The following is a 25,440-nucleotide window of genomic DNA, read 5'->3' on the forward strand; positions in this document are numbered from 1 at the left end:
GTGCCAACAATGTATGTTTTGTATTTTCCTGTAATGTCATTGTTATCGGAAGTATTATTTTTGAAACTTGAAAATTCCTACATCGTTTTGGTCACAGAATGTTGCCAAGTATGCCCTGAAACACTTTATCTCCGTCATGTCCTACACCCAGTAAGTGTGGGCAGTGTGGGGACCCCCAGTGAATGCAGGCAGTGTGGGGACCCCCAGTGACTGCGGGTAGTGTGGTGTCCCCCAGTGAATGCATTCAGTGTGGGGAACCACAGTGAATGCAGTCAGTGTGGGGACCCCCAGTGAATGCAGTCAGTGTGTGAACCCCCCAGTGAATGCAGGCAGTGTGGGGAATGGTCAATGGGATCAGGAAACCCCTGTGAGTGCAGGAACCCCCAGTGATGGAAGGCAACCTGAGTTAATGCAAACACCCTAACACCCGTGTGTAACCCCTCTGGGCAGAGGCACCGCCAGTGGGCATAGTGATGGAAGGCAACCTGAGTTAATGCAAACACCCTCACACACGTTTGTAACCCCTCTGGGCGCAGGCACCGCCAGTGGGCATAGTGATGGAAGGCAACCTGAGTTAATACAAACACACTCACACCCATGTGTAACCCCTCTGGGCGCAGGCACCGCCAGTGGGCATAGTGATGGAAGGCAACCTGAGTTAATACAAACACACTCACACCCGTGTGTAACCCCTCTGGGCGCAGGCACCACCAGTGGGCATAGACACCACTATTGGTAACAAATTTATTTTTCCCCAGAGTCCATCATCATCTCTATCTTCTCACTGTCGATGGCTACCCAATCTCTCGGACCGTCCACGTCCTCCTCTTCATAACCAATGGCTAATACCGCTTCTCCAGAACCATAGTACCAGTCACCAACTGTGTTGATGTCACCTGAGCGGCAGCATTTCGTGAGGTGCCCTTTGCTTTTGCATTTCTGGCATCTCACATCGAGAGCTGGGCATGTGGCACAGTTGGCAAGATGACCGCTAGCCTCGCATCTGAAACATTTTTCTGGAATTTCGGATTTATCTTGGTTTTTAAATAACCTTTGGTCATATGACTGGGCTTGGGTTTAGTTTGAGGTGTTACCTTACTTCCAGAGATGGCAGACGTTGTCTCTGCACTATTACTATGGTTCTTTTCTTCAGGTAAGTTCATCTGGTGAACCCATGGCTTCAAGCGTCTTTACCCATTTATTTGTGTGCTCTGCTTCTTTCGCTATACGTAAAACCCCATCCTGTGGTAGGTCGCTCTTGGACCATAGCTGTTCTCTTATTTTGCCGTCATTACACGCTAACATAAACTCATCGCCAAAATTGAAGTGTACAGGAGCCAGGCAGGTTTCACAAACTTTAGTCTATTCTTCAAGTATCATCTGAAGTCCCACCAGCAGCACCGCAACCCTCCTTTCAGTAGGCTCTCTATCAGTTCCATCAGCAGCACAGCGTCCCTCCTTTTAGTAGGCTATCTGTCCCACCAGCAGCACAACATCCCTCCTTTTAGTAGGCTCTCTATCTGTCCCACCAGCAGCACAGCACCCCTCCTTTCAGTAGCTCTATACCTGTCCCACCAACAGCACAGCGTCCCGCCTTTCAGTAGCTCTATACCTGTCCCACCAACAGCACAGCGTCCCTCCTTTCAGTGGGCTCTCTATCTGTCACATCAGCAGCGTAGCGTCCCTCCTTTCAGTAGGCTCTCTATCACATCAGCGGCAGAGCGTCCCTCCTTCCAGTAGGCTCTCTATCTGTCCCACCAGCAGCGCAGCGTCCCTCCTTTCAGTAGGCTCTCTATCCATTAGTCATCCTTCCAATCTAGATCCATCACTACTCCACATTCCCTACATTACTTCATAGGCCCTGTACTGGCTGGGATTAGGATGCTACATGGTTCTAATCAAGTGACTAACGGATACCCCCTCAGCCTTCCTCCCAGCTCTTGAGTCGTGTTTGTGAAATTGGCCACCTTCTGAAAGACAGCATTGCTTGCAGTGTACGGTAGCAGTGCCATGCGGGCATTTAGGTCATGCCACCTTTCCTCCTCCAGCGTGGAAGGATTCAGATGAAAAGGTGGCAGCACAATGTTCTGAGACATATGGGATCTCAATACCACCTTTGGCAAGAAAACAGGTTCCCATCAAAGTACCAGTGCCTAGGGGAGAGCTCTCAAAAAGGCCATCTTCCCAACTTGCCATCTATCCCAACCTGTCATCGATCCCAACCTGCCCTCTATCCCAACCTGTCATCTATCCCAACCTGTCATCTATCCCAACCTGCCATCTATCCCAACTTGTCATCTATACCAACCTGCCATCTATCCCAACCTGCCATCTATTCCAACCTGTCAACTATCCCAACCTGTCATCTCTCCCAACCTGCCATCTATCCCAACCTGTTATCTATCCCACCTTGTCATCTATCCCAACCTGCCATTTCTCCCAACCTGTCATCTAGCCCAACCTGTCATCTAGCTCAACCTGTCATCTATCCCAACCTGTCATGTATCCCAACCTGTCATGTATCCCAACTTGCCATCTATCCCAACCTACCATCTATCCCAACTTGTCATCTATCCCAACCTGTCATCTAGCCCAACCTGTCATCTAGCCCAACCTGCCATCATCCCAACTTGTCATCTATCCCAACCTGCCATCATCCCAACTTGTCATCATCCCAACCTGTTATCTATCCTGCCATCTATCTCAACCTGCCATCTATCCCAACTTGTCATCTATCCCAACCTGTCATCTATCCCAACCTGTCATCTGTCCCAACTTGTCATCTATCCCAACCTGCCATCTATCCCAACTTGTCATCTATCCCAACCTGCCATCTATCCCAACCTGTCATCTATCCCAACCTGCCATCTATCCAAACCCGTCATCTATTCCAACCTGCCATCTATCCCAACCTGTCATCTATCCCAACCTGCCATCTATCCAAACCCGTCATCTATTCCAACCTGCCATCTATCCCAACCTGCCATCTATCCCAACCTGTCATCTCTCCCAACCTGTCATCTATCCCAACCTGCCATCTATCCCAACCTGCGCACCGATGTCATAGCCACCAACAAAACCGTCTTGAGAATCAACAGTTTCAAGTCAGTTTCCTCCTCCAGCTCAAACCGGGGCCCCTGGAGAAATGTCAAGACCAGCGGAAGGTCCCAAAAGGGGGGGGATCACAGGAGTAATCCACAGGCCTGGAAAGCTCTCCAACATAAACGCTTCCAGATGATCCCCTTCAGAATGCGCCCCAGGGCTCCTGAAATGCACCCCAGGGCTCCTGAAATGCGCCCCAGGGCTCCTGAAATGCAGCCCATTGGGCCTTCAAGGCCGTTTCCAGATCCAGCGGACAGACATTGCAGTGCAGCAGCTGCCATGTGGCCACAGGACGCAGCCGGAACCCCATTCCGAGCCCGCCGGGAGACGACATGGCGCCACTGCCCAGTGTGGCACTGTAGTGTCGCTTGCCTTCTGCAGGGGGGAACGAGGGGTAAACCCAGATTTCAGGATCCATACCTACCATCTCAGCAGGCAGTCCCTTCCCGCCTCACGAGACCTCAGCAGAGATGGGCACCTCAGCGACCCCCACACTGGAGCCACTGCCAGAGTCACCGGCAGTGGGAGCCACAGAGCACCACCAAGATCTTGCCTGCCCTGCAGTCCTGAAGCCTGCTCAGCACCCCCGGAATCAAAGGGATGCACCATGCATAGAGCAGCCGCCCCCCCACCCCACCCGCAGACTCTCCCAGGACATTGCACCCCCCTCTCCCTCCCCCACATTCCCTCCCAGCTAGAAAACCTAGAGAGTTAAAGAAAGAACGGACTTTAGCCCCCTCGCCCCCAAAGGTTTGCCCCTCCCCCATCGTATCTGAAGTTGGCGCTTCTCCCAAAATGTGAAGGTTTAGTCCCCGTCCTCAACGCCTCTCCCCAAGCCCCCTAAAATAAGATGTTTAGTTTCAGAGGCTTTGCTGAGGGGCGCAGTTAAGTCTTCAGGGGGGCAGTGGGACAGGCAGGGCAGGCTTCTGTCTCATGCTGGCGCCCCCTGGATCTGTCCCCCTAGAAAAGCTGTAATCTCATGATTAATCTCACCTGTCCTGACCCCAGCAGAGCTCGCCATGCTGCCCCTCACACTGGCACGGGAGAATAGGGGGGCACTAGTCACCAGCCACCGGAGGGGGGACACTAGTCACCACCAGAGCAGAAACGAAAACGAGGCCTGGATCAGATCTCCGGTCATTAACGTCTCATAACCCTGGTGAGATTTAATGCTCGGAACAGGGGGTCTCCGGAAGGAGGGGGTCCGCATTAGAGGCCCCAGAGGGTCGACCCCTCTCATCGTGTGGCACTGCGAGCTCCGGTGCCTGTGATCCAGGCCGGGGTTTCATTCCTTCTCTGGCAGGAGAAGGTGGGTTTCCGTGTTTGGGAACTATTTTGGGGTTTCCTGCAGTCGGGGTCACAAGGTGGGACCCCGTGGCTTCTCTTTAGGCTCCAGAGAGTGTGAGTGCTGTGCATGTGGTGCTGCAGTGATATGGCAGTGTGCAGACACCTCCAGAGAGTGAGAGTGTGAGTGCTGTGCATGTGGTGCTGCAGTGATATGGCAGTGTGCAGACACCTCCAGAGAGTGAGAGTGCTGTGGATCTAGTGCTGCAATGATATGGCAGTGTGCAGACACCTCCAGAGAGTGAGAGTGTGAGTGCTGTGCATGTGGTGCTGCAGTGATATGGCAGTGTGCAGACACCTCCAGAGAGTGAGAGTGTAAGTGCTGTGCATGTGGTGCTGCAGTGATATGGCAGTGTGCAGACACCTCCAGAGTGTGAGAGTGTGAGTGCTGTGCATGTGGTGCTGCAGTGATATGGCAGTGTGCAGACACCTCCAGAGAGTGAGGGTGTGAGTGCTGTGCATGTGGTGCTGCTGTGATATGGCAGTTTGCAGACACCTCCAGAGAGTGAGAGTGTGAGTGCTGTGCATGTGGTGCTGCAGTGACATGGCAGTGTGCAGACACCTCCAGAGAGTGAGAGTGTGAGTGCTGTGCATGTGGTGCTGCTGTGATATGGCAGTTTGCAGACACCTCCAGAGAGTGAGAGTGTGAGTGCTGTGCATGTGGTGCTGCAGTGATATGGCAGTGTGCAGACACCTCCAGAGAGTGAGAGTGTGAGTGCTGTGCATGTGGTGCTGCAGTGATATGGCAGTGTGCAGACACCTCCAGAGAGTGAGAGTGTGAGTGCTGTGCATGTGGTGCTGCAGTGATATGGCAGTGTGCAGACACCTCCAGAGAGTGAGAGTGTGTGCATGTGGTGCTGCAGTGATATGGCAGTGTGCAGACACCTCCAGAGAGTGAGAGTGTGAGTGCTGTGCATGTGGTGCTGCAGTGATATGGCAGTGTGCAGACACCTCCAGAGAGTGAGAGTGTGAGTGCTGTGCATGTGGTGCTGCAGTGATATGGCAGTGTGCAGACACCTCCAGAGAGTGTGAGTGCTGTGCATGTGGTGCTGCAGTGATATGGCAGTGTGCAGACACCTCCAGAGAGTGAGAGTGATGTGGATCTAGCGCTGCAATGATATGGCAGTGTGCAGACACCTCCAGAGAATGAGAGTGCTGTGCATGTGGTGCTGCAATGATATGGCAGTGTGCAGACACCTCCAGAGAGTGAGAGTGTGAGTGCTGTGCATGTGGTGCTGCAGTGATATGGCAGTGTGCAGACACCTCCAGAGAGTGAAAGTGTGAGTGCTGTGCATGTGGTGCTGCAGTGATATGGCAGTGTGCAGACACCTTCAGAGAGTGAGAGTGCTGTGGATCTAGTGCTGCAGTGATATGGCAGCGTCCAGACACCTCCTGGGAGTGTGTGTGCTGTGCATCTAGTGCTGCAGTGATAAGGCAGCGTCCAGACACCTCCTGGGAGTGAGAGTGCTGTGCATCTAGTGCTGCAGTGATATGGCAGTGTGCAGACACCTCCAGAGAGTGAGAGTGCTGTGGATCTAGTGCTGCAGTGATATGGCAGTGTGCAGACACCTCCAGAGTGTGAGTGCTGTGGATCTATTGCTGCTGTGATATGGCAGCGTCCAGACACCTCCTGGGAGTGTGATTGCTGTGCATCTAGTGCTGCTGTGATATGGCAGCGTCCAGACACCTCCTGGGAGTGAGAGTGCTGTGCATCTAGTGCTGCAGTGATATGACAGTGTGCAGCCCCTCCAGAGAGTGTGAGTGCTGTGCATGTAGTGCTGCTGTGATATGGCAGTGTGCAGACACCTCCAGAGAGTGTGAGTGCTGTGGATCTAGTGCTGCAGTAATATGGCAGCGTCCAGACACCTCCAGAGAGTGAGTGAGAGTGGGTGCTGTGCATCCAGTGCTGCTGTGATATGTCAGTGTGCAGCCCCTCCATAGAGTGTGAGTGCTGTGCATGTGGTGCTGCAGTGATATGGCAGTGTGCAGACACCTCCAGAGTGTGAGTGCTGTGGATCTATTGCTGCAGTGATATGGCAGCGTCCAGACACCTCCTGGGAGTGTGAGTGCTGTGCATCTAGTGCTGCTGTGATATGGCAGTGTGCAGACACCTCCAGGGAGTATGACTGCTCTGCATCTAGTGCTGCAGTAATATGGCAGGGTCCAGACACCTCCAGAGAATGAGAGTGAGTGCTGTGGATCTAGTGCTGCAGTGATATGGCAGCGTCCAGACATCTCCTGGGAGTGTGAGTGCTGTGCATCCACTGCTGCAGTGATAAGGCAGCGTCCAGAAACCTCCTGGGAGTGAGAGTGCTGTGCATCTAGTGCTGCAGTGATATGGCAGTGTGCAGCCCCTCCAGAGAGTGTGAGTGCTGTGCATGTAGTGCTGCAGTGATAAAGCAGCATCCAGACACCTCCAGAGAGTGAGTGAGAGTGTGTGCTGTGCATCTAGTGCTGCTGTGATATGGCAGTGTGCAGACACCTCCAGAGAGTGGGAGTGCTGTGCATCTAGTGCTGCAGTAATATGGCAGTGTGTAGACACAGCCAGAGAGTAGAGTGCTGTGCATCTAGTGCTACAGTGATAAGGCAGTGTGCAGACACCTCCAGAGAGTGTGAGTGCTGTGCATCTAGTGCTCCAGTGATATGGCCGTGTGCAGAAACCTCCAGAGAGTGAGAGTGTGTGCTGTGGATCTAGTGCTGGGTGTTAGTCTTAGTAGTGCACAGTGGTGGCGCGAGTTATGGTTGCTTCGCTTACCATAACTGGTGAATTTCATGGGCTTTTCAGTTTTACTTGGAGCCATAACGTTCCTTTAACAAAGTTTTTTTCACTGAATTTCATAGGTATTTAGTAGCGCAACTTAACCATAACGTCCCTTTAACAAAGTTTTTTTCACAGAATTTCATAGGTTTTTAGTAGCATAACTTAACCATAACGTCCCTTTAAGAAAGTTTTTTTCACAGAATTTCATAGGTTTTTAGTAGCATAACTTAACCATAACGTCCCTTTAAGAAAGTTTTTTTCACTGAATTTCATAGGTTTTTAGTAGCGCAATTTAACCATAACGGCCCTTTTAACAACGTTTTTTTCACTGAATATAGATATAGATAATGGAAATGTGATAAATGTTTACTAAGACTCCCTTACCTTGCATTATATAACATAGAAAATGGTAAACCCCTTGTCCTGCTAGTGATTTCATGTCCACGGACTGTGCGCATGTCCGCGGGCGGACGCGGTCACCATCAGCAATATCCAAAAACTCCGGGAGTATCTTACATTATTGTATCATACAATAAAAACACCAAACATGTTCAAAAAGCACAACATAAATACATTACATTTAATAATAAATAAGAAGTGTACACTGTATATGTAAGACATCAACCATCCACTGAAGTAGCACTTGCAATATAATGGAATATACCAAAACAAAATACATATGCCTCCAACTGAATTACCTCACAGAAACTGCACAGAAAGAAGCAAGAGCATACTTATACAGCAGTAACAGCAAACGTTTGTAAAAAAACTTGTAAGTACACTACATTTATTTCATATACTTATATCATTTCTGTATTAGGTACAGTAAAACTAATATTTATTTTTTTAACACAGAAATGTCCAGTACTTTGGAATGGCTGGAAGAAAATTTCCCACAAGATGAAATGAGTGAAGAGAGTGATTATAATGGTAGACACAACATTTCTCTATATAAGCCAATTAATAACCATTACTTTATGTGTACTTAACACATTTTTTTAACAGACCAGACAACCAATAAATATAATGTACCAAAAGAGATATTAGAAGATCCTCTGAAATGAATGGAACTAAAAATGGATTTGTTAATGCAACACTCCAATCAACTAAAAGAGTATGTTTTGGACCACATTAAAGAAAACATTAAATACCACTGTCTCGCATGTACCTGTTCCCCTCTCCATGTCCCAGCTAACTATCCCCAAACCCTCCCCACCAAGAAAAAAAGTACGATGAGACTTCCATCCCTTCCTCTCCTGCCATACATCATGTCCAAACCCCTAATTCCCCTGTATTTGTTTCAGTTTCTGCTTCCCCCTCTCTTTCCTAATTTTTCTACTGTTAAACAATAATACAATTTTAAGTGTGTTCTTAGTATATCGGTGTGTCTTATTTTTATCTTTAAATGGCAGTTAGGGTATCCGCGGACAGCGCGGGTGTCTGTTATGTCCGCAATTAACCAAAATGGGGGTGTCCTAACGACACTATACCTGTCCGTACTGTCCGTAATTAAAATGGAGGTGTCCTTAGAACACACAAGGGGCCTCATTACGACTCAGGCGGTAAGGGTTTTACGGCGGCGTAAACAGCGCCGACCCTTACCGCCTGAGTACGAGGTCCCTTAGCGCCATGGCGGATTTAACACCTGCTTTTAGCAGGTGTTAAAATCCATGGCGCTAAGGGACCATGGAGTTAATTACGCCACCGTAATTTACGGTGGCGTAATTAACGGCTTCCCCACTCCCATTATGCCCTATGGGGCAAAAATGGGAATGGGGAAGGGTAAATGGGGATTGGGGACTTACCGCCCCGCCAACCTCGGAATGGGGCGGTAAGTCCGCCAACCACCATGGCGTAAACGTAGTTTACGCCATGGTGGTAAAGTCACGGCCCAGGCGGTAACTTACCGCCTGGGTCGTAATGAGGCCCAAGATGTCCTCCTGTCCATAATTAACCAAAATGGGGGTGTCCTACGGACACTATGCCTGCCCATACTGTCCATAATTAAAATGGAGGTGTCTGTAGAACACACAAGATGTCTGCCTGTCCGTAATTAACCAAAATGGGGGTGTCCTAAGGACAATAAACCTGTTCGTATTGTTCGTATTTGAAATGGCGATGTCCTCAGAACACACAAGATGTCCACTTGTCTGCAATTAACCCAAATGGAGGTGTCCTAAGGACAATGTACCTGTTCGTACTGTTCGTAATAAAAATTGAGGTGTCCTTAGAACACACAAGATGTCTGCCTGTCCGCAATCACCCAAAATGGGGGTGTCCTAAGAACACCCCCACAGTTCATAATGTCCGCAACCAGAATTAATGTATCCGTAGAACACATATCCCGTCCGCCTGTCCACAAAGTTTTGACGCACATTTATTTTATTCGGGGACTTCAACACTGTTCGTAAAACACCCAAGCACATGCGCATCACACACTTGGGTCCTATGAACATCGCGCCTCTCTGCAACTGTCCGCCGCACGTGTGTCGCACTTTTAATTAGTTCGGGGACCCGAACACTGTCCGTAGAACACCCGCACGCATGAGCACAACTGTCCCTGCACATTTGGTGTCCTGCGGACAGCCGTCCCATTTGCGAACGTGTCCGTGACGTCATCATGTGACCGCACCCACGCTGAGTGTGTGTCCTTATTTGCGGACACTGTCCTGAGCCCTGAACATTTAAAAAGTGCTTTTTTGAGCAATCCAGGGTATTTTACAGTAAAATATCACCATTGCACATGTCCCAGACAATGTCCCAGCCGATCTACATACTTTTTGGAACTGTTTGAGCCCTTTCTTGGTGTTGAAAGTTCTCGGGGACGTACAGAATCCCATGGCTTAATTTTAGTGTGTGTGTTTCAGATATTCTTTTGATTTATAATTCATACAGTTTCATGTTAGTTATATAATTGGACTGCTACAATTGAATTCTTTTTTATTATTGTTATGGCTTAAACTCCACTGGCATATGAGTTGGTTTTCAAATTAGATTCGTTCAGATGACCAAGGTTTCCCCATCCGAGAGATCTTCTTCACTCGTTTGGGTCATCCGTTTTGGCATCTGTACATCTTTATTTAGGATTATTGTGATCTTTTTTTCTGTGATTTGTTATTCTTTGCAGCAGCCAATACCTGAAACTAGCACTTTATCACATTATGCACTTTATTTGTGTTGCACAGTTGTGTGTTATATTCTTGTACATTGTACATGAGCTTTAAATGATTTAATACTCATTTTAAATATTCAAATTTAAATAATTAAATTCAGTATTTTATAGCGTTTTCCGTTTTATGTAAGGTGATCTGTGTGGTGAACTAGGGGATTCTTTCCCTTTTCTGTTTGGTGGGACGATGTCTTTTTGAGTGAACTCATTCGTCCATCCGCTGGCTTGACCCCTGTTTATTACCGAAGTGTTCGGGGACGGCATCGGTGTCCGCGAAGCGCGGCCCAACACCCCTATTAAAGGCCACACCCCAGAGCTGATCCTCATTCTGCTTTTGGATGTCTAAGATTTACAACAGGACAATTGTACAGGTTGCTGTTCTTGGTTCCTGGTTCCTAGTTCCTGGTTATTAACCTTTCAGATGTCATCCCAAATTGCTTCAGCTGCTACTGCCTCCGCATCAGCACCCCCACCCCCTCCACTACCACCACGTCTGCAAGGGCCTGCAGAGGAGAACAGGCATGAGGATGCAGAGGAGACGGGTGAAGAGGATAAAGAGGATGAGGTAGTGGAAGTCCCTACTATGAGCACTCATCGTGAGTCTTGGTTGTGGCAGTTATTTACCACTGTTAATGGAAAGTCAAAAGCTCATGCGAACAAGGTGACCTGCACTCAGTGCCGCATGGTGTTGATTCGTGGCAAGCCTGGTTCGTATAGCTTTAGTACTACAATAATGAAGCAACACCTAAAGTCATTCCTCGGTGGGGCTATTCGTAAGGTTGTACCTTGCAATAAACGTAGTAGGTTGAGCTCCTCTGCAGAATCCTCCGTTTCCGCTCCTGTCACCACAAAAGACACTCCTGTGGGACAGTGCATCGCTACAGCTGCCTCACATGCCATTCATGATGCTGTTGACCCTTACCTTTTGAGGGTCACAAAATTGTGCATGTACTGCAACGCAGTACTCTGCAGGGGGGAGAACCTGCGGACTGCTTTCTAGACTCCGGTCAAGGAGCATGAGAAGGTCTGCGATCTACCTGAATAAGGCCCACCCTACATCTTCCTCTCTCCACCTGCCCTTTCTTATCCCTGTGGTTGGTGTCCCTTCCTTACCCTCCTTTCCCCTCCTTTCCTTGTGTGTTGTGTTTAAAAAAAAACAAAAAATAATATAAAGCAACAAAAACAAAAAAACAAAAAATTGCTCTTTTCAGAGCCGCCTTTCACAGTTTAAAAATAGAAGTGACAAATAAATAGTGCAGGGCCCTGTGCATTTTTAGATGTCTGCGGACAGTCCGTGGACATCTAAAATTTTGGGCCGCTGCCCTATGAGAACCATCGCACTTTTCTAAAGGGGGAAGTGGTGGCTCTGAAAAGAGCCTTTTTGTGGTGTTTTCTTGTGTTTCAAAAACTTGAAATGGTCAACACCTACTGCAAAATGGATTGCTGTAATTCCAGAAAAGGTCACAATGTATTTTGTATATTTCGCAGAAAAACTGATTGGCGGCATAAATAAGATGTACTCCATCTCTGCGAAAAATGTGTGTGCTACAAAACAATGTTTTCATTCTGAAAAGGGGATATACCAATATCTCTCAAAAAGGCACACACAACCGTGTTAACATTGCGCCTTGCTTTCTCCATTTGTGGACCAAATGAAAAAGAATGCAACCACATTTGTCTCTGCGCAATACGAGAAAAAATTACTCTGGAGTTTTGATACATGTCCATGACTTTCCCAAGTCCTTCTTTCATTGCAAATTGCAAAGAGATTCCAGACACATGTCCTAAACTGTTCCCTCCACAATGAATAATAAGAATGTCTGGATGACGCTGTGTCACCAAAGAAGCACAGAGAGGTACCAAATCCAGCCACTTCATTCCACGCACTGAGAATCCAAGATGTGCAGCCAGTCCACAGCGATCTGCATGCACCTCCAAACTATTTATCCACGAATCTCCCAAAATCCAAATAATCTGCTTTCTGAAACACACAGCCATAGCTATCTGCTCATCTCTCAGGAAAAATACCTACTGACAAACTCTCTCCTTACACAACACACCCAGTAAACCTTATTGACCAATCCCTTGCTCTGCTCAGTCTCATTGGCATGCCTCTCAACCCCAAAATCCCTGTATGTAATATGCGCTGGCCGCGGACAACCGTGCTGTCTGCGGACAAATCGAAAAATCTGAGTGTGGGGAATGAAAATTTAAATAGTGTGCCCCATTTACCCTTTGAGGTTGGCTCTGAAAAGAACCTTTTTTTGGTTGTTTTTTGCAGATGCTTTAGAAACACCTTTTATTTTGTATTTATTTTCTTATTTTTCTTATTTTCCTCCATAAATCTTCACATTAGCTTCTCCAAAGCAACCCTAATGTTCCAAAACAGCATGGCATTTCCCACAAAAGATAAATAAATGCCATCTTCTTTAAAACAAACAACATTACCAGAATCAATGTTCTCATTATTACAAAAGAACATACCAGCTCTAAGCATAAAAGCACACCTAGCAATATTTTGCTGAGGACAAAAAAACAGAACTATTGTCCCATACTGCTCTAGGTAACAAAGCAGAAAAAATAACCTTGGCATTTGGAAGGACTTTCATGATTGCCTGAACCAAGTTTTGCTGACTTTGCAACAAAGTAGGGGCACTGACATAGCCCAAATGCACAGCACCACAGTGTAGGACAACTACATGTGGACTATGAAACCTAGCCATATCCTGACAAACGAATAGAATTGCCTGCAAATTCAAAATCAGGCACAGTGCTCCACACCACATCCACTCCTTTTGTGTCAAAATGGTTAGCCACATTCCTAGCTTTAGCATACTGCTCCAAACCATTCACAAACATATCTCCAACCACCAACACCCTGACTTTCTGCACCTCCACCATCTTCACTTCACACAGCCTCTCTCAATACAAAGAAGAACCTCAACAGCTGATTAGCTAATCCTCAAAATACACTCTCACTTCATGCTCGGAAACCCCGGATGTGGCATGTCATGTCTGAAAACAGCCATGCTGTCCATGGAGCACATAATTAACACTGGAGCAGCCCTTCTACCCTTTCCACGGCACTTTCTGCACCATTTCCTCATTGGCTACTGTTAAGCAGTCACACAATCATCCACCAATCACATCGAAGAACTCTACATCTAACTCTGTCATCACAGATCAGCACTTTAGATGTACTATTGATCACTCTCAGTACATTTCGGCCGTCACTGCAAAGGACCTACAGCAACAACTACTAGTAAACTCTCCAACATTTCTACTTGCAGATTCATGCACATCCACATGCATGAACACAGACTACAGGTATGAATATTTTCTACACAGTACATGCACACCTCTTCTAGAAATGCAATACATCCCGGGAGCATAGCTCAGCGGCAAAGTGCGTGCCTTGGAAGCAAGACGACATGAAGCAACACAGGTTCCATCCCCGGGTCCCCGCTTAGAAACCTCTGGGTGTTTAAGCGTGTTATAAATACGCAACTAAGACAAAATAATTATGCAACTAAAAACAAACAATTCCTGTAACAGTGCCTCGATGCCCGCAGGCTGTGTAAGCGCTTTAAAAATGTAAAATAAAATAAATAAAAATATGAACAGACTAACTGCTACTTATCCTGTATAAACTGTAAAATGAACTTACTGTCATTTCTCCCATCTGCTATGATGAAGTGTCAATTGCAAACCTTTCAGCTCTCCAAATTTTTGTTTACACACACACCTATCTAAATAAATAGTGTTTCATATTATACGATTGGAGAAATAACAGTATAATTATGAAAAAGTCTGTCCAGTGTGTTATAAAATTGCATGCAGCCAGGATGAGTACATGTATCTTCATTCAAGCACACACACAGACAATATCATTAGAAAGGCTCCCAGATCAAACAACACCAATGCCTCAATATGAAATCCTTCTGCTTTATTTCCCACACCTTCACAAAGGCATACATTGCATGCTTTTATGTACAATCTCTGCCATTTACCCTGAACAAATAGCAAAAAATGCATATGATTATTTCTTCTATCTCTTAACATCCAATAACATAGCCTTAAAAAACAAGTGTGCTCTATACATTTACTATTATACTCATTTGCAAAACATATTCAACTAACCGATTCCAAGTAAAATATACAGGATGCACATAGGAAAAGGAAAGTGCATGTGCATACTATGCTCAGTTGTAAGAAAAAACTACTACTACAAAAAAACAATGTGTACATTAACAAAAGTGCTATAAACACACATATTCACTAACTTCTTTCTTTTACAATTGCAGTTAAAACCACTTCCTGAAAAGCAGCAGCGTCTGAAGTATGAACAAGGGCTTAGAAGAAACCTACTCTTTCCATACACAAAAGTAAGTACACAACTAACATAATGTTCTAACTATTATTCAAACACACTTGTAGTATTGTCAAAGAAACAAGTATATTAACCCTTTACCATTAGATGTACTATTGGTGCTTCCCCTTACCTTACCAGTTGCATACTTTATATTGTCATCTGAAGCCCAGTATAGTAACACACAAATACAAGAATAGCCTTGCCAACTTGATGTAGCTGCCCATTGCACAATCACGCACCTCCACAATCATACTCACCATCATACTGAGACACTCATGCACAAAGCACGCATACACTGCACAAGAGCCCAACCCACACTTTCTTTTTTTCTCCAACAGATCCCAAAGAATGCCTACCAAAATGCAACTCTGTAGAAAGCAACCCAGAAGTAGAGCAAATCAAAATTAAAGTGTCCAAAATAAACATCCATCTCTAGCAGATTTTGTACAAAAAGTTCAAACAAAACAGCTAATACATTCATTAAGCTAAACAAAACAAGCTTCCAGTACAGAAACTTTCCCCCCTCTATCAAAATGTAAAACGAAACAAAGTGATTAACAAGACTTCAGCTACCACTACTGCTAACACTGCACCTATAAATCTTGATGTAGTGGCAAGTAAGCATACCAAAAAAAAGTTACTAAAAACGTGCCACCACAGAGTCCTTCAGAACCTTTTAAAAACAGGAGAGAAATCATGCACAAACCTTAAAACCTACCGTAGAAAATGAATCCTAGAAGCTCTCATAGACAATGCAATCCTTCTTAAAAGGAAGCTATTTATTTGTCACGATCCTACTCGCCTGCCACCGAGCACCACTACATGCTTCTATGCCTTTATTTCCTTATTTTACCGCTGCAGTTTTGGACTAATCTAATTGCATTTCCATTCCAGCTTTTTGGTTAAACCAGCAGATGTATTCTGAGACGTGTATGCTGTCCAAAAGGCAGAGTGCTGGAGGAGGCATACTAAATACATTTGTTTGCAGCAAGCTACTAAGAGCTGCAGAGGGCCTGATTGCATTCACCTGTTCCAAGCTACTGCAGGCTAGGCTGCAGAGAGCTGGAGAGCACTTGATTAAAAACCACTGCTGCTACTGCTGCAGGATATTGAGGCCAGGGCTGGGCTTAATTGAACACAGCTGCCAGAGTCTGCAATCAGCTCCACCCTGCTGGCCTGCAGGGTGGGAGGGCCTTTATAAACTCGCTTTGAACAGAAGCAGTTGTCAGTCAACTGTTTCCACTGGGAGTTCGTGCTGGTGCTCCTGTAACCAGTTTTTGTCCTTTCCTGAAAATCCTCTTTTGGCCTTTTGATTCCTGTTGCTGTTTATGCTTGCAGCTCCCTCTCCAGTCTGCTGCAGCCTTCTGCCCTGCTCCTCTGGGCTCCCACCTGACGGCTCTGCCGCACTCCACTGCCTTCCGCCCTGCTCCTCTGGGCTCGGACCTGGCGGCTCTGCCACACTCTGCTGTCTTCCACCCTGCTCCTCTGGCCTCCCACCTGATGGCTCTGTTGCACTCTGCAGCCTTCTGCCCTGCTCCTCTGGGCTCCCACCTGGCGGCTCTGCCACACTCCGCTGCCTTACGCCCTGCTCCTTTGGGCTCCCACCTGTACCTTCTGCCCTGCTCCTGTGGGCTCTCACCTGACAGCGCTGCTGCACTCCGTTACCTTCCACCGTGCTCCTCTGGGCTCCCGCCTGATGGCTCTGCCGCACTCCACTACCTTCCGCCCTGTTCCTCTGGGCTCCCGTCTGACAGCTTTGCCGCAATCCGCTGCCTTCTGCTCTTCTCCTCTGGGCTTCCCTGCTTGGCAGCCTTGACACACTCCTTTGCCTTCTGCCCTGTTCCTCTGGGCTCCTTGCCTTGCTTCCTGCCTGTTCCAACTTCTGAGATCCTATCCTAACCTGTCCTGTACCTAGTTATTTGTTTCAACACTGCTTTCTACTTGTATACATCTTGGTCCACTGTGGTGTCTCCACTTGAATCGGTTTTACAGTGTGACCCTGAGCTGGTCTCCGTTCAGATCAGATAAGGGAAGACTTCTGTTGCCTTCACGTAGTCCATTGAAGTTGTACCTGCCTCAGTATATGGTCTTTCAGTTTTACCTTTGCACTGAGTACAACAGTTTCCTCGGCACGCCCAAGTCATGACGTTGCTGTATGACTGTTGTTAAGAGTAATCTGCTGGTACCTATCCCAAGGGCTTTCCTTCATCCCTGGAGACCCCTTATCATATTCCAGTACACCCTTATCACTGATCAAATCAAGTTGCCCAGCGTACCTGCTTGTCTTTGCCTTTTCTCTGTCTCTTTGTTTACAGCCTGCTCCTGCAGTTCCTGTGAATACCTATTTCAACTAACAGCTTGGTATGTACCTTTAATCTGTTATATTCTAGCACTGTCTAGAGAATCTCCCTCAATCTACTTGCATACAGTGAGAGATAGCCTCTGCCCTGTACTCTCCGCCTAGACTTGAAACATTATTTTAGTTTTAAACAGGATGAAACCACTAACAAAACTAACTACTAAACTACAAAAAAGACTTCTCACTAAACGGAATATCAACCAAAATAGCTTCTTAAACATCTGTGGAGGTGAATGGAGTCAAACCACGAGCACAGAACCATATTTTAATGAAGAAGCATATAAACAAAAGCAAACAAACACAATTGCCATGGATAGCAGTGGACGAGGGTATGAAAAACTTAATAACACCATTATGGAATGAGAAACTCTGCTCACAAAAATATCCCCAGAAAACTCAATCACCTCCCCAATCTGCTGAACCAAAACTTCCAGTCTACAAATGGCCGTGCACATCAATGTGTAACATTACCAAAAAATCTTTCAAATCTTTATGCCAGTTCATCAATCAGTATGTAAAAAGCAAGACAAATTCAAAATGAAACTACTACAAAATATGGATGCCTGTCCAGTGCACAAATATACAGGACTAGAAGGATATTCATTAGCCTGCATTTCAGGACCTATTTGCAAAAGCACCTTCCATCATATCAAAATGATATCAACACATCATTCAACTATTAGAAATCCGGTCCAAAAACTCTACTATGCTAAAAGTCCTGCTTTAGCACTAGCCAATTTAAATAACAATCTTCTACATGATACAGCCAAACAACTACTCGAAGAAATAAAGCATATCCAGAGAAAATATTTTGGAATTGAAAGCCACTTACAAAATGCAATAGATGTACAACAAACTAGCAACTACTGTACAAATAGCAACCTTCTATTAAACACATACAAAAAAGAAATACTAAAGTTTAAAAGTACCTCAGCTGAAGTACCAAACCATGTGTGTGCGTGTTGCCGCAGGACTTCTTATAAAAGTACCACAAAAACTGTAGACATAACGCACAAAATAGAAGGCAATGAAAATTCCAAATGGTTCCAATTAGCTCTCTACCTTATAGTAGAAAACAAATACGACATTACTGACCCCTTAATACTTTGCAATTACTGCACTGCAAAACTTGACAACAACCAAACACCTTCACGTGCTATCACAAATAACTTGGAATTATTCCCACTACCAAAACCCCTGCAACAACTAAATTTATATGAGAGCATCATAATTCAGACAGTGCACCCATTTCAAGCAATAATACACCTCCAACCAAAAACAGCAAAATTACCTCCCGCTGAATTAGTGAAAGGCATTCGTAGCAAAGTAGTTTATTTACCATTAGATATCAAAGAAAATGTACACACTCTAGGAGTGCAACGGCCAATAGATCAATCTTTAATTGTCTTAGTAAATTGCGTATCTACAAAAGATAAACACATTTGGCAACAACTCGTGGACTTACATAAAGTTAGACAAGCCCTGCAATATCTAAAAAACAACAATGAATACTACAAAGAAATTAATATTGAAGAAAACCTGAGAGAAACCATTGAAATAATTCAAGAGTCACCAGAAACTGGTCAATTTCAACTTCTAAATCCTGCTACAGAATCCAATATTTTAGACCATTATACAATTCATCCTTTACACTCTAAAGACACCATAGATGATGCACTGGAAACATACCAAATGCGACAAGCCAAAGGATCTCCAATCAGCATGTGGGAAAAAGTATGGAAGCACAGGCCTTTCCTCTACTCTTTCCTACTGAAAAAGGAGGAAGGTACGATGATAGACCCACACAGGTAACAGCATCAGAATATCGCTCCCTACGAATGTATTCTGACGACCCCAGATTCAGACAAAATGTGGAATACATATTCCACCTTCTTTTTGAAAGTGAACTAGCAGCTCTATGCTACGGAATTGCACACACTTTAAAATCATGTACCCATTTTGAAAATATGTCAGCTATGCAATTATTACAAAAAGTGCAAGAAAAAGATGAGGTTTCACAGTCAAGTATTACAAATCTTTTAGCAAACATGCGTGGTACAAAAAAATACTGGTTCCGACGTCACTGAGAAGTACGCTGGATGATAAGAACCCACCCACCTGGTTTGTTACATTAAGTTGTGCAGAATATGCATGGGAAGATTTACATGATTTCCTACGCATAGCAAACAAAAATAAAACAAACATAGATGTAAAAACACCAGGAGAACTCTGCTCTCTAGATCCTGTAAATGTATCAAGATATTTCCATCATCGCTTCATTGCTATGCTACACTTTATTTGTGATAAGACTGTTCCTCCCTCGGAGAAGTTCAACACTTCTTTTGGAGAAAAGAATACCAAGCCAGAGGAGAACCACACATCGACATGCTATTATGGATTAAAGATTCTCCTAAATTTGGCCAGGACAGTGATGCTACGGTTTTGCAGTTCATTCAAAAATATGTCACTTGTGAAATCCTTTCACAAAAAACACATAGTGACCTTCATGCACAAATTTTATAATTTCAAAGACACAAATGTGGGAAATATTGTCATCGCAAATATAAAAAAAAGGGAAATACTACACCAAATGCTGCTTTGGTTTTCCTATACCAGTTTCAGCAACAGATCAAGTAAACAACTTCATGTCTTCAGTCAGACGTAGGGGGTCATTACGACCCCGGCGCTAAGTGGTTAACGGCGCCGTAAAAGGCTGAGGCGCCGTTAACCACTTAGCGCCTAATTACAAGGTCCCTTTGTGGGACCCGACCTTAACGGCTGGTGTAAACCAGCCGTTAACCCTTTAAGTGCCATGGGTATTTCTCCCCAGTGCCAGAGCCTTTTTTGGTGATTTTGGTATGTGGCCATTCAATGGCTTGTAACTTTTTTGTTACATGAGATATCTCGGCCAAATTTGGCTCCTTTTCTTCCCACATGTAGGCGGTCGTAACGCCACCCAGGAATCCCAGGTTGCTGTAGGGGGATGAGAGAAAATAAGGAAAATGTGCGAAAATTTTGGGTTTTTTCAAAAAATGCCAATAAAATGATGCACAAAGAAGCCTGTGGTTTTTTCCTTGTAAGAGCTAGGAACAAATGGTTTGCTGTGCTGAGTTCCCCAATGTGTTGGCTTTCAGGAACAGGTTGAGTGGAAATGGAAAAAAATTATTTTGATGGGGATATCAACCGTTTTGTGAGAGGTAGGCGATTTTTGCCATTTTTGCCAATTGGACATGCATGGACGGAATGGAAGAAAAGGGCAGGAAAGCCAAATTGGAGGACAGAAAGGCATATATTTCTGAAAAGTAGACAAAATTCCAAGTTTAGGAAGGGGTGATTTGTATAGGTCAGGCAACAACTAGGTAGGGGAAACTGCCATCGAATGGGGGAAAAGCGGGAAAATGACTGAAAAAAAAGGTATGTGTTGGACATGGTTGGCTTGGTACGGCAATGGCTTCTATGAATTTTGAGAAAAGCAATGCTCCGCTACATTCCCCCGACTCTTGCAGTTAGGAGAGCATACCATTTTTGTAGTGTTTGTACAAAACAAGCAATACCACAAGCCAAACACTGAGCCATGGTACACAGGAGTTTTACGCTCACGGCCTGACCAGACGCACTTAGCATGTGTAAATTGGGAAAACCAATGTGGTGAGGAATGGCAGCCATACATTTTTTGAAAGAACACAGGCAGACCTTTTCAAGGGTAGGTGACTTGTGCAGGTTACAAAAGTGTATGGTGGCTAAAGCAGCGACTAAATGTAGGTCACATTTGGGAAAAGAAAGGGTTGTGAGACAAAGGGCTCCAGCAAATGGGTCAAAACGTTATGAAAACCACACAAACACAACACATGGCCTACCGTCCCGCGTTCCCACAGGTGTCCCGATGAAAACGGTACCTCACATGTGTGGGTGCACCTACCTGGCCGCCAAGGGGAAAGCCCAAAACACAAGTAACCCCAAGTCTGTTTTCACACCGGAAATGTCACACTCTCCCATCATACAGATATGGGCCTCGGGTGTCCAAGCCACCGAGGAAAACAGGGAACCCCATGCATTTCCGAAAAGAGGACACCCGTGGGAATCCGCAGAGGTATGATATGCCCAAATTGCCCCAGAATTTATTACCCAGACACCCCTGCAAAGTCCGAAATGTGGGGAAAAAAACGCTTTTTCCGCACATTTCGCTCGACGCACCCATCGAAACACGCCCCCAACAACACATGGCCTACCGTCACGCGTTCCCACAGATGTCCCGATGAAAACGGTACCTCACATGTGTGGGTGCACCTACCTGGCCGCCAAGGGGAAAGCCTAAAACACAAGTAACCCCAAGTCTGTTTTCACACCGGAAATGTCACACTCTCACATCATACAGATATGGGCCTCGGGTGTCCAAGCCACCAAGGAAAACAGGGAACCCCATGCATTTCTGGAAAGAGGACACCCGTGGGAATCCGCAGAGGTACGATATGCCCAAATCGCCCCAGAATTTATTACCCAGACACCCCCGCAAAGTCCGAAATGTGGGAAAAAATACGCATTTTCCTCACATTTCGCTCGACTCACCCATCGAAACAAGCCCCCAACAACACATGGCCTACCATCCCGCGTTCCCACAGGTGTCCCGATGAAAACGGTACCTCACATGTGTGGGTGCACCTACCTGGCCGCCAAGGGGAAAGCCTAAAACACAAGTAACCCCAAGTCTGTTTTCAGAGGGAAAACTCAGACATTCTGCCGACCGGCACAATGTACAGATATGGGCCTCGGGTGTCCAAGCCACCGAGGAAAACAGGGAACCCCATGCATTTCCGAAAAGAGGACACCCGTGGGAATCCGCAGAGGTATGATATGCCCAAATTGCCCCAGAATTTATTACCCAGACACCCCTGCAAAGTCCGAAATGTGGGGAAAAAAACACTTTTTCCGCACATTTCGCTCGACGCACCCATCGAAACACGCCCCCAACAACACATGGCCTACCGTCACGCGTTCCCACAGGTGTCCCGATGAAAACGGTACCTCACATGTGTGGGTGCACCTACCTGGCCGCCAAGGGGAAAGCCTAAAACACAAGTAACCCCAAGTCTGTTTTCACACCGGAAATGTCACACTCTCACATCATACAGATATGGGCCTCGGGTGTCCAAGCCACCAAGGAAAACAGGGAACCCCATGCATTTCCGGAAAGAGGACACCCGTGGGAATCCGCAGAGGTATGATATGCCCAAATCGCCCCAGAATTTATTACCCAGACACCCCCGCAAAGTCCGAAATGTGGGAAAAAATACACATTTTCCTCACATTTCGCTCGACTCACCCATCGAAACACGCCCCCAACAACACATGGCCTACCGTCCCGCGTTCCCACAGGTGTCCCGATGAAAACGGTACCTCACATGTGTGGGTGCACCTACCTGGCCGCCAAGGGGAAAGCCTAAAACACAAGTAACCCCAAGTCTGTTTTCAGAGGGAAAACTCAGACATTCTGCCGACCGGCACAATGTACAGATATGGGCCTCGGGTGTCCAAGCCACCGAGGAAAACAGGGAACCCCATGCATTTCCGAAAAGAGGACACCCGTGGGAATCCGCAGAGGTATGATATGCCCAAATTGCCCCAGAATTTATTACCCAGACACCCCTGCAAAGTCCGAAATGTGGGGAAAAAAACGCTTTTTCCGCACATTTCGCTCGACGCACCCATCGAAACACGCCCCCAACAACACATGGCCTACCGTCACGCGTTCCCACAGGTGTCCCGATGAAAACGGTACCTCACATGTGTGGGTGCACCTACCTGGCCGCCAAGGGGAAAGCCTAAAACACAAGTAACCCCAAGTCTGTTTTCACACCGGAAATGTCACACTCTCACATCATACAGATATGGGCCTCGGGTGTTCAAGCCACCAAGGAAAACAGGAAACCCCATGCATTTCCGGAAAGAGGACACCCGTGGGAATCCGCAGAGGTATGATATGCCCAAATCGCCCCAGAATTTATTACCCAGACACCCCCGCAAAGTCCGAAATGTGGGAAAAAATACGCATTTTCCTCACATTTCGCTCGACTCACCCATCGAAACACGCCCCCAACAACACATGGCCTACCGTCCCGCGTTCCCACAGGTGTCCCGATGAAAACGGTACCTCACATGTGTGGGTGCACCTACCTGGCCGCCAAGGGGAAAGCCTAAAACACAAGTAACCCCAAGTCTGTTTTCAGAGGGAAAACTCAGACATTCTGCCGACCGGCACAATGTACAGATATGGGCCTCGGGTGTCCAAGCCACCGAGGAAAACAGGGAACCCCATGCATTTCCGAAAAGAGGACACCCGTGGGAATCCGCAGAGGTATGATATGCCCAAATTGCCCCAGAATTTATTACACAGACACCCCTGCAAAGTCCGAAATGTGGGGAAAAAAACGCTTTTTCCGCACATTTCGCTCGACGCACCCATCGAAACACGCCCCCAACAACACATGGCCTACCGTCACGCGTTCCCACAGGTGTCCCGATGAAAACGGTACCTCACATGTGTGGGTGCACCTACCTGGCCGCCAAGGGGAAAGCCTAAAACACAAGTAATCCCAAGTCTGTTTTCACACCGGAAATGTCACACTCTCACATCATACAGATATGGGCCTCGGGTGTCCAAGCCACCAAGGAAAACAGGGAACCCCATGCATTTCCGGAAAGAGGACACCCGTGGGAATCCGCAGAGGTATGATATGCCCAAATCGCCCCAGAATTTATTACCCAGACACCCCCGCAAAGTCCGAAATGTGGGAAAAAATACGCATTTTCCTCACATTTCGCTCGACTCACCCATCGAAACACGCCTCCAACAACACATGGCCTACCGTCCCGCGTTCCCACAGGTGTCCCGATGAAAACGGTACCTCACATGTGTGGGTGCACCTACCTGGCCGCCAAGGGGAACGCCTAAAACACAAGTAACCCCAAGTCTGTTTTCAGAGGGAAAACTCAGACATTCTGCCGACCGGCACAATGTACAGATATGGGCCTCGGGTGTCCAAGCCACCGAGGAAAACAGGGAACCCCATGCATTTCCGAAAAGAGGACACCCGTGGGAATCTGCAGAGGTATGATATGCCCAAATTGCCCCAGAATTTATTACCCAGACACCCCTGCAAAGTCCGAAATGTGGGGAAAAAAACGCTTTTTCCGCACATTTCGCTCGACGCACCCATCGAAACACGCCCCCAACAACACATGGCCTACCGTCACGCGTTCCGACAGGTGTCCCGATGAAAACGGTACCTCACATGTGTGGGTGCACCTACCTGGCCGCCAAGGGGAAAGCCTAAAACACAAGTAACCCCAAGTCTGTTTTCACACCGGAAATGTCACACTCTCACATCATACAGATATGGGCCTCGGGTGTCCAAGCCACCAAGGAAAACAGGGAACCCCATGCATTTCCGGAAAGAGGACACCCGTGGGAATCCGCAGAGGTATGATATGCCCAAATCGCCCCAGAATTTATTACCCAGACACCCCCGCAAAGTCCGAAATGTGGGAAAAAATACGCATTTTCCTCACATTTCGCTCGACTCACCCATCGAAACACGCCCCCAACAACACATGGCCTACCGTCCCGCGTTCCCACAGGTGTCCCGATGGAAACGGTACCTCACATGTGTGGGTGCACCTACCTGGCCGCCAAGGGGAAAGCCTAAAACACAAGTAACCCCAAGTCTGTTTTCAGAGGGAAAACTCAGACATTCTGCCGACCGGCACAATGTACAGATATGGGCCTCGGGTGTCCAAGCCACCAAGGAAAACAGGGAACCCCATGCATTTCCGGAAAGAGGACACCCGTGGGAATCCGCAGAGGTATGATATGCCCAAATCGCCCCAGAATTTATTACCCAGACACCCCCGCAAAGTCCGAAATGTGGGAAAAAATACGCATTTTCCTCACATTTCGCTCGACTCACCCATCGAAACACGCCCCCAACAACACATGGCCTACCGTCCCGCGTTCCCACAGGTGTCCCGATGAAAACGGTACCTCACATGTGTGGGTGCACCTACCTGGCCGCCAAGGGGAAAGCCTAAAACACAAGTAACCCCAAGTCTGTTTTCAGAGGGAAAACTCAGACATTCTGCCGACCGGCACAATGTACAGATATGGGCCTCGGGTGTCCAAGCCACCGAGGAAAACAGGGAAACCCATGCATTTCCGAAAAGAGGACACCCGTGGGAATCCACAGAGGTATGATATGCCCAAATTACCCCAGAATTTATTACCCAGACACCCCTGCAAAGTCTGAAATGTGGGGAAAAAAACGCTTTTTCCGCACATT

General features: G+C 46.8%; 1 protein-coding gene across 1 annotated transcript in view; it reads right to left on the reverse strand.

Annotated features, from left to right (window-relative positions):
• LOC138527325 (zinc finger protein 883-like) overlaps nt 1-4,172 on the reverse strand; it is a 150,374-nt gene extending 146,202 nt beyond the window's left edge. The window contains exon 1 of the mRNA XM_069638377.1: nt 4,096-4,172. Within this exon, the coding sequence (XP_069494478.1) occupies nt 4,096-4,123 (28 nt within the window). The 5' untranslated portion in view covers nt 4,124-4,172. The remainder of the gene's footprint in view (nt 1-4,095) is intronic.
• Nucleotides 4,173-25,440: the final 21,268 nt, after the last annotated feature.

Source organism: Ambystoma mexicanum, chromosome 14 (assembly GCF_040938575.1).
Source record: "Ambystoma mexicanum isolate Mex_15411 chromosome 14, UKY_AmexF1_1, whole genome shotgun sequence".
NCBI classification, from domain to species: Eukaryota; Metazoa; Chordata; class Amphibia; order Caudata; family Ambystomatidae; genus Ambystoma; species Ambystoma mexicanum.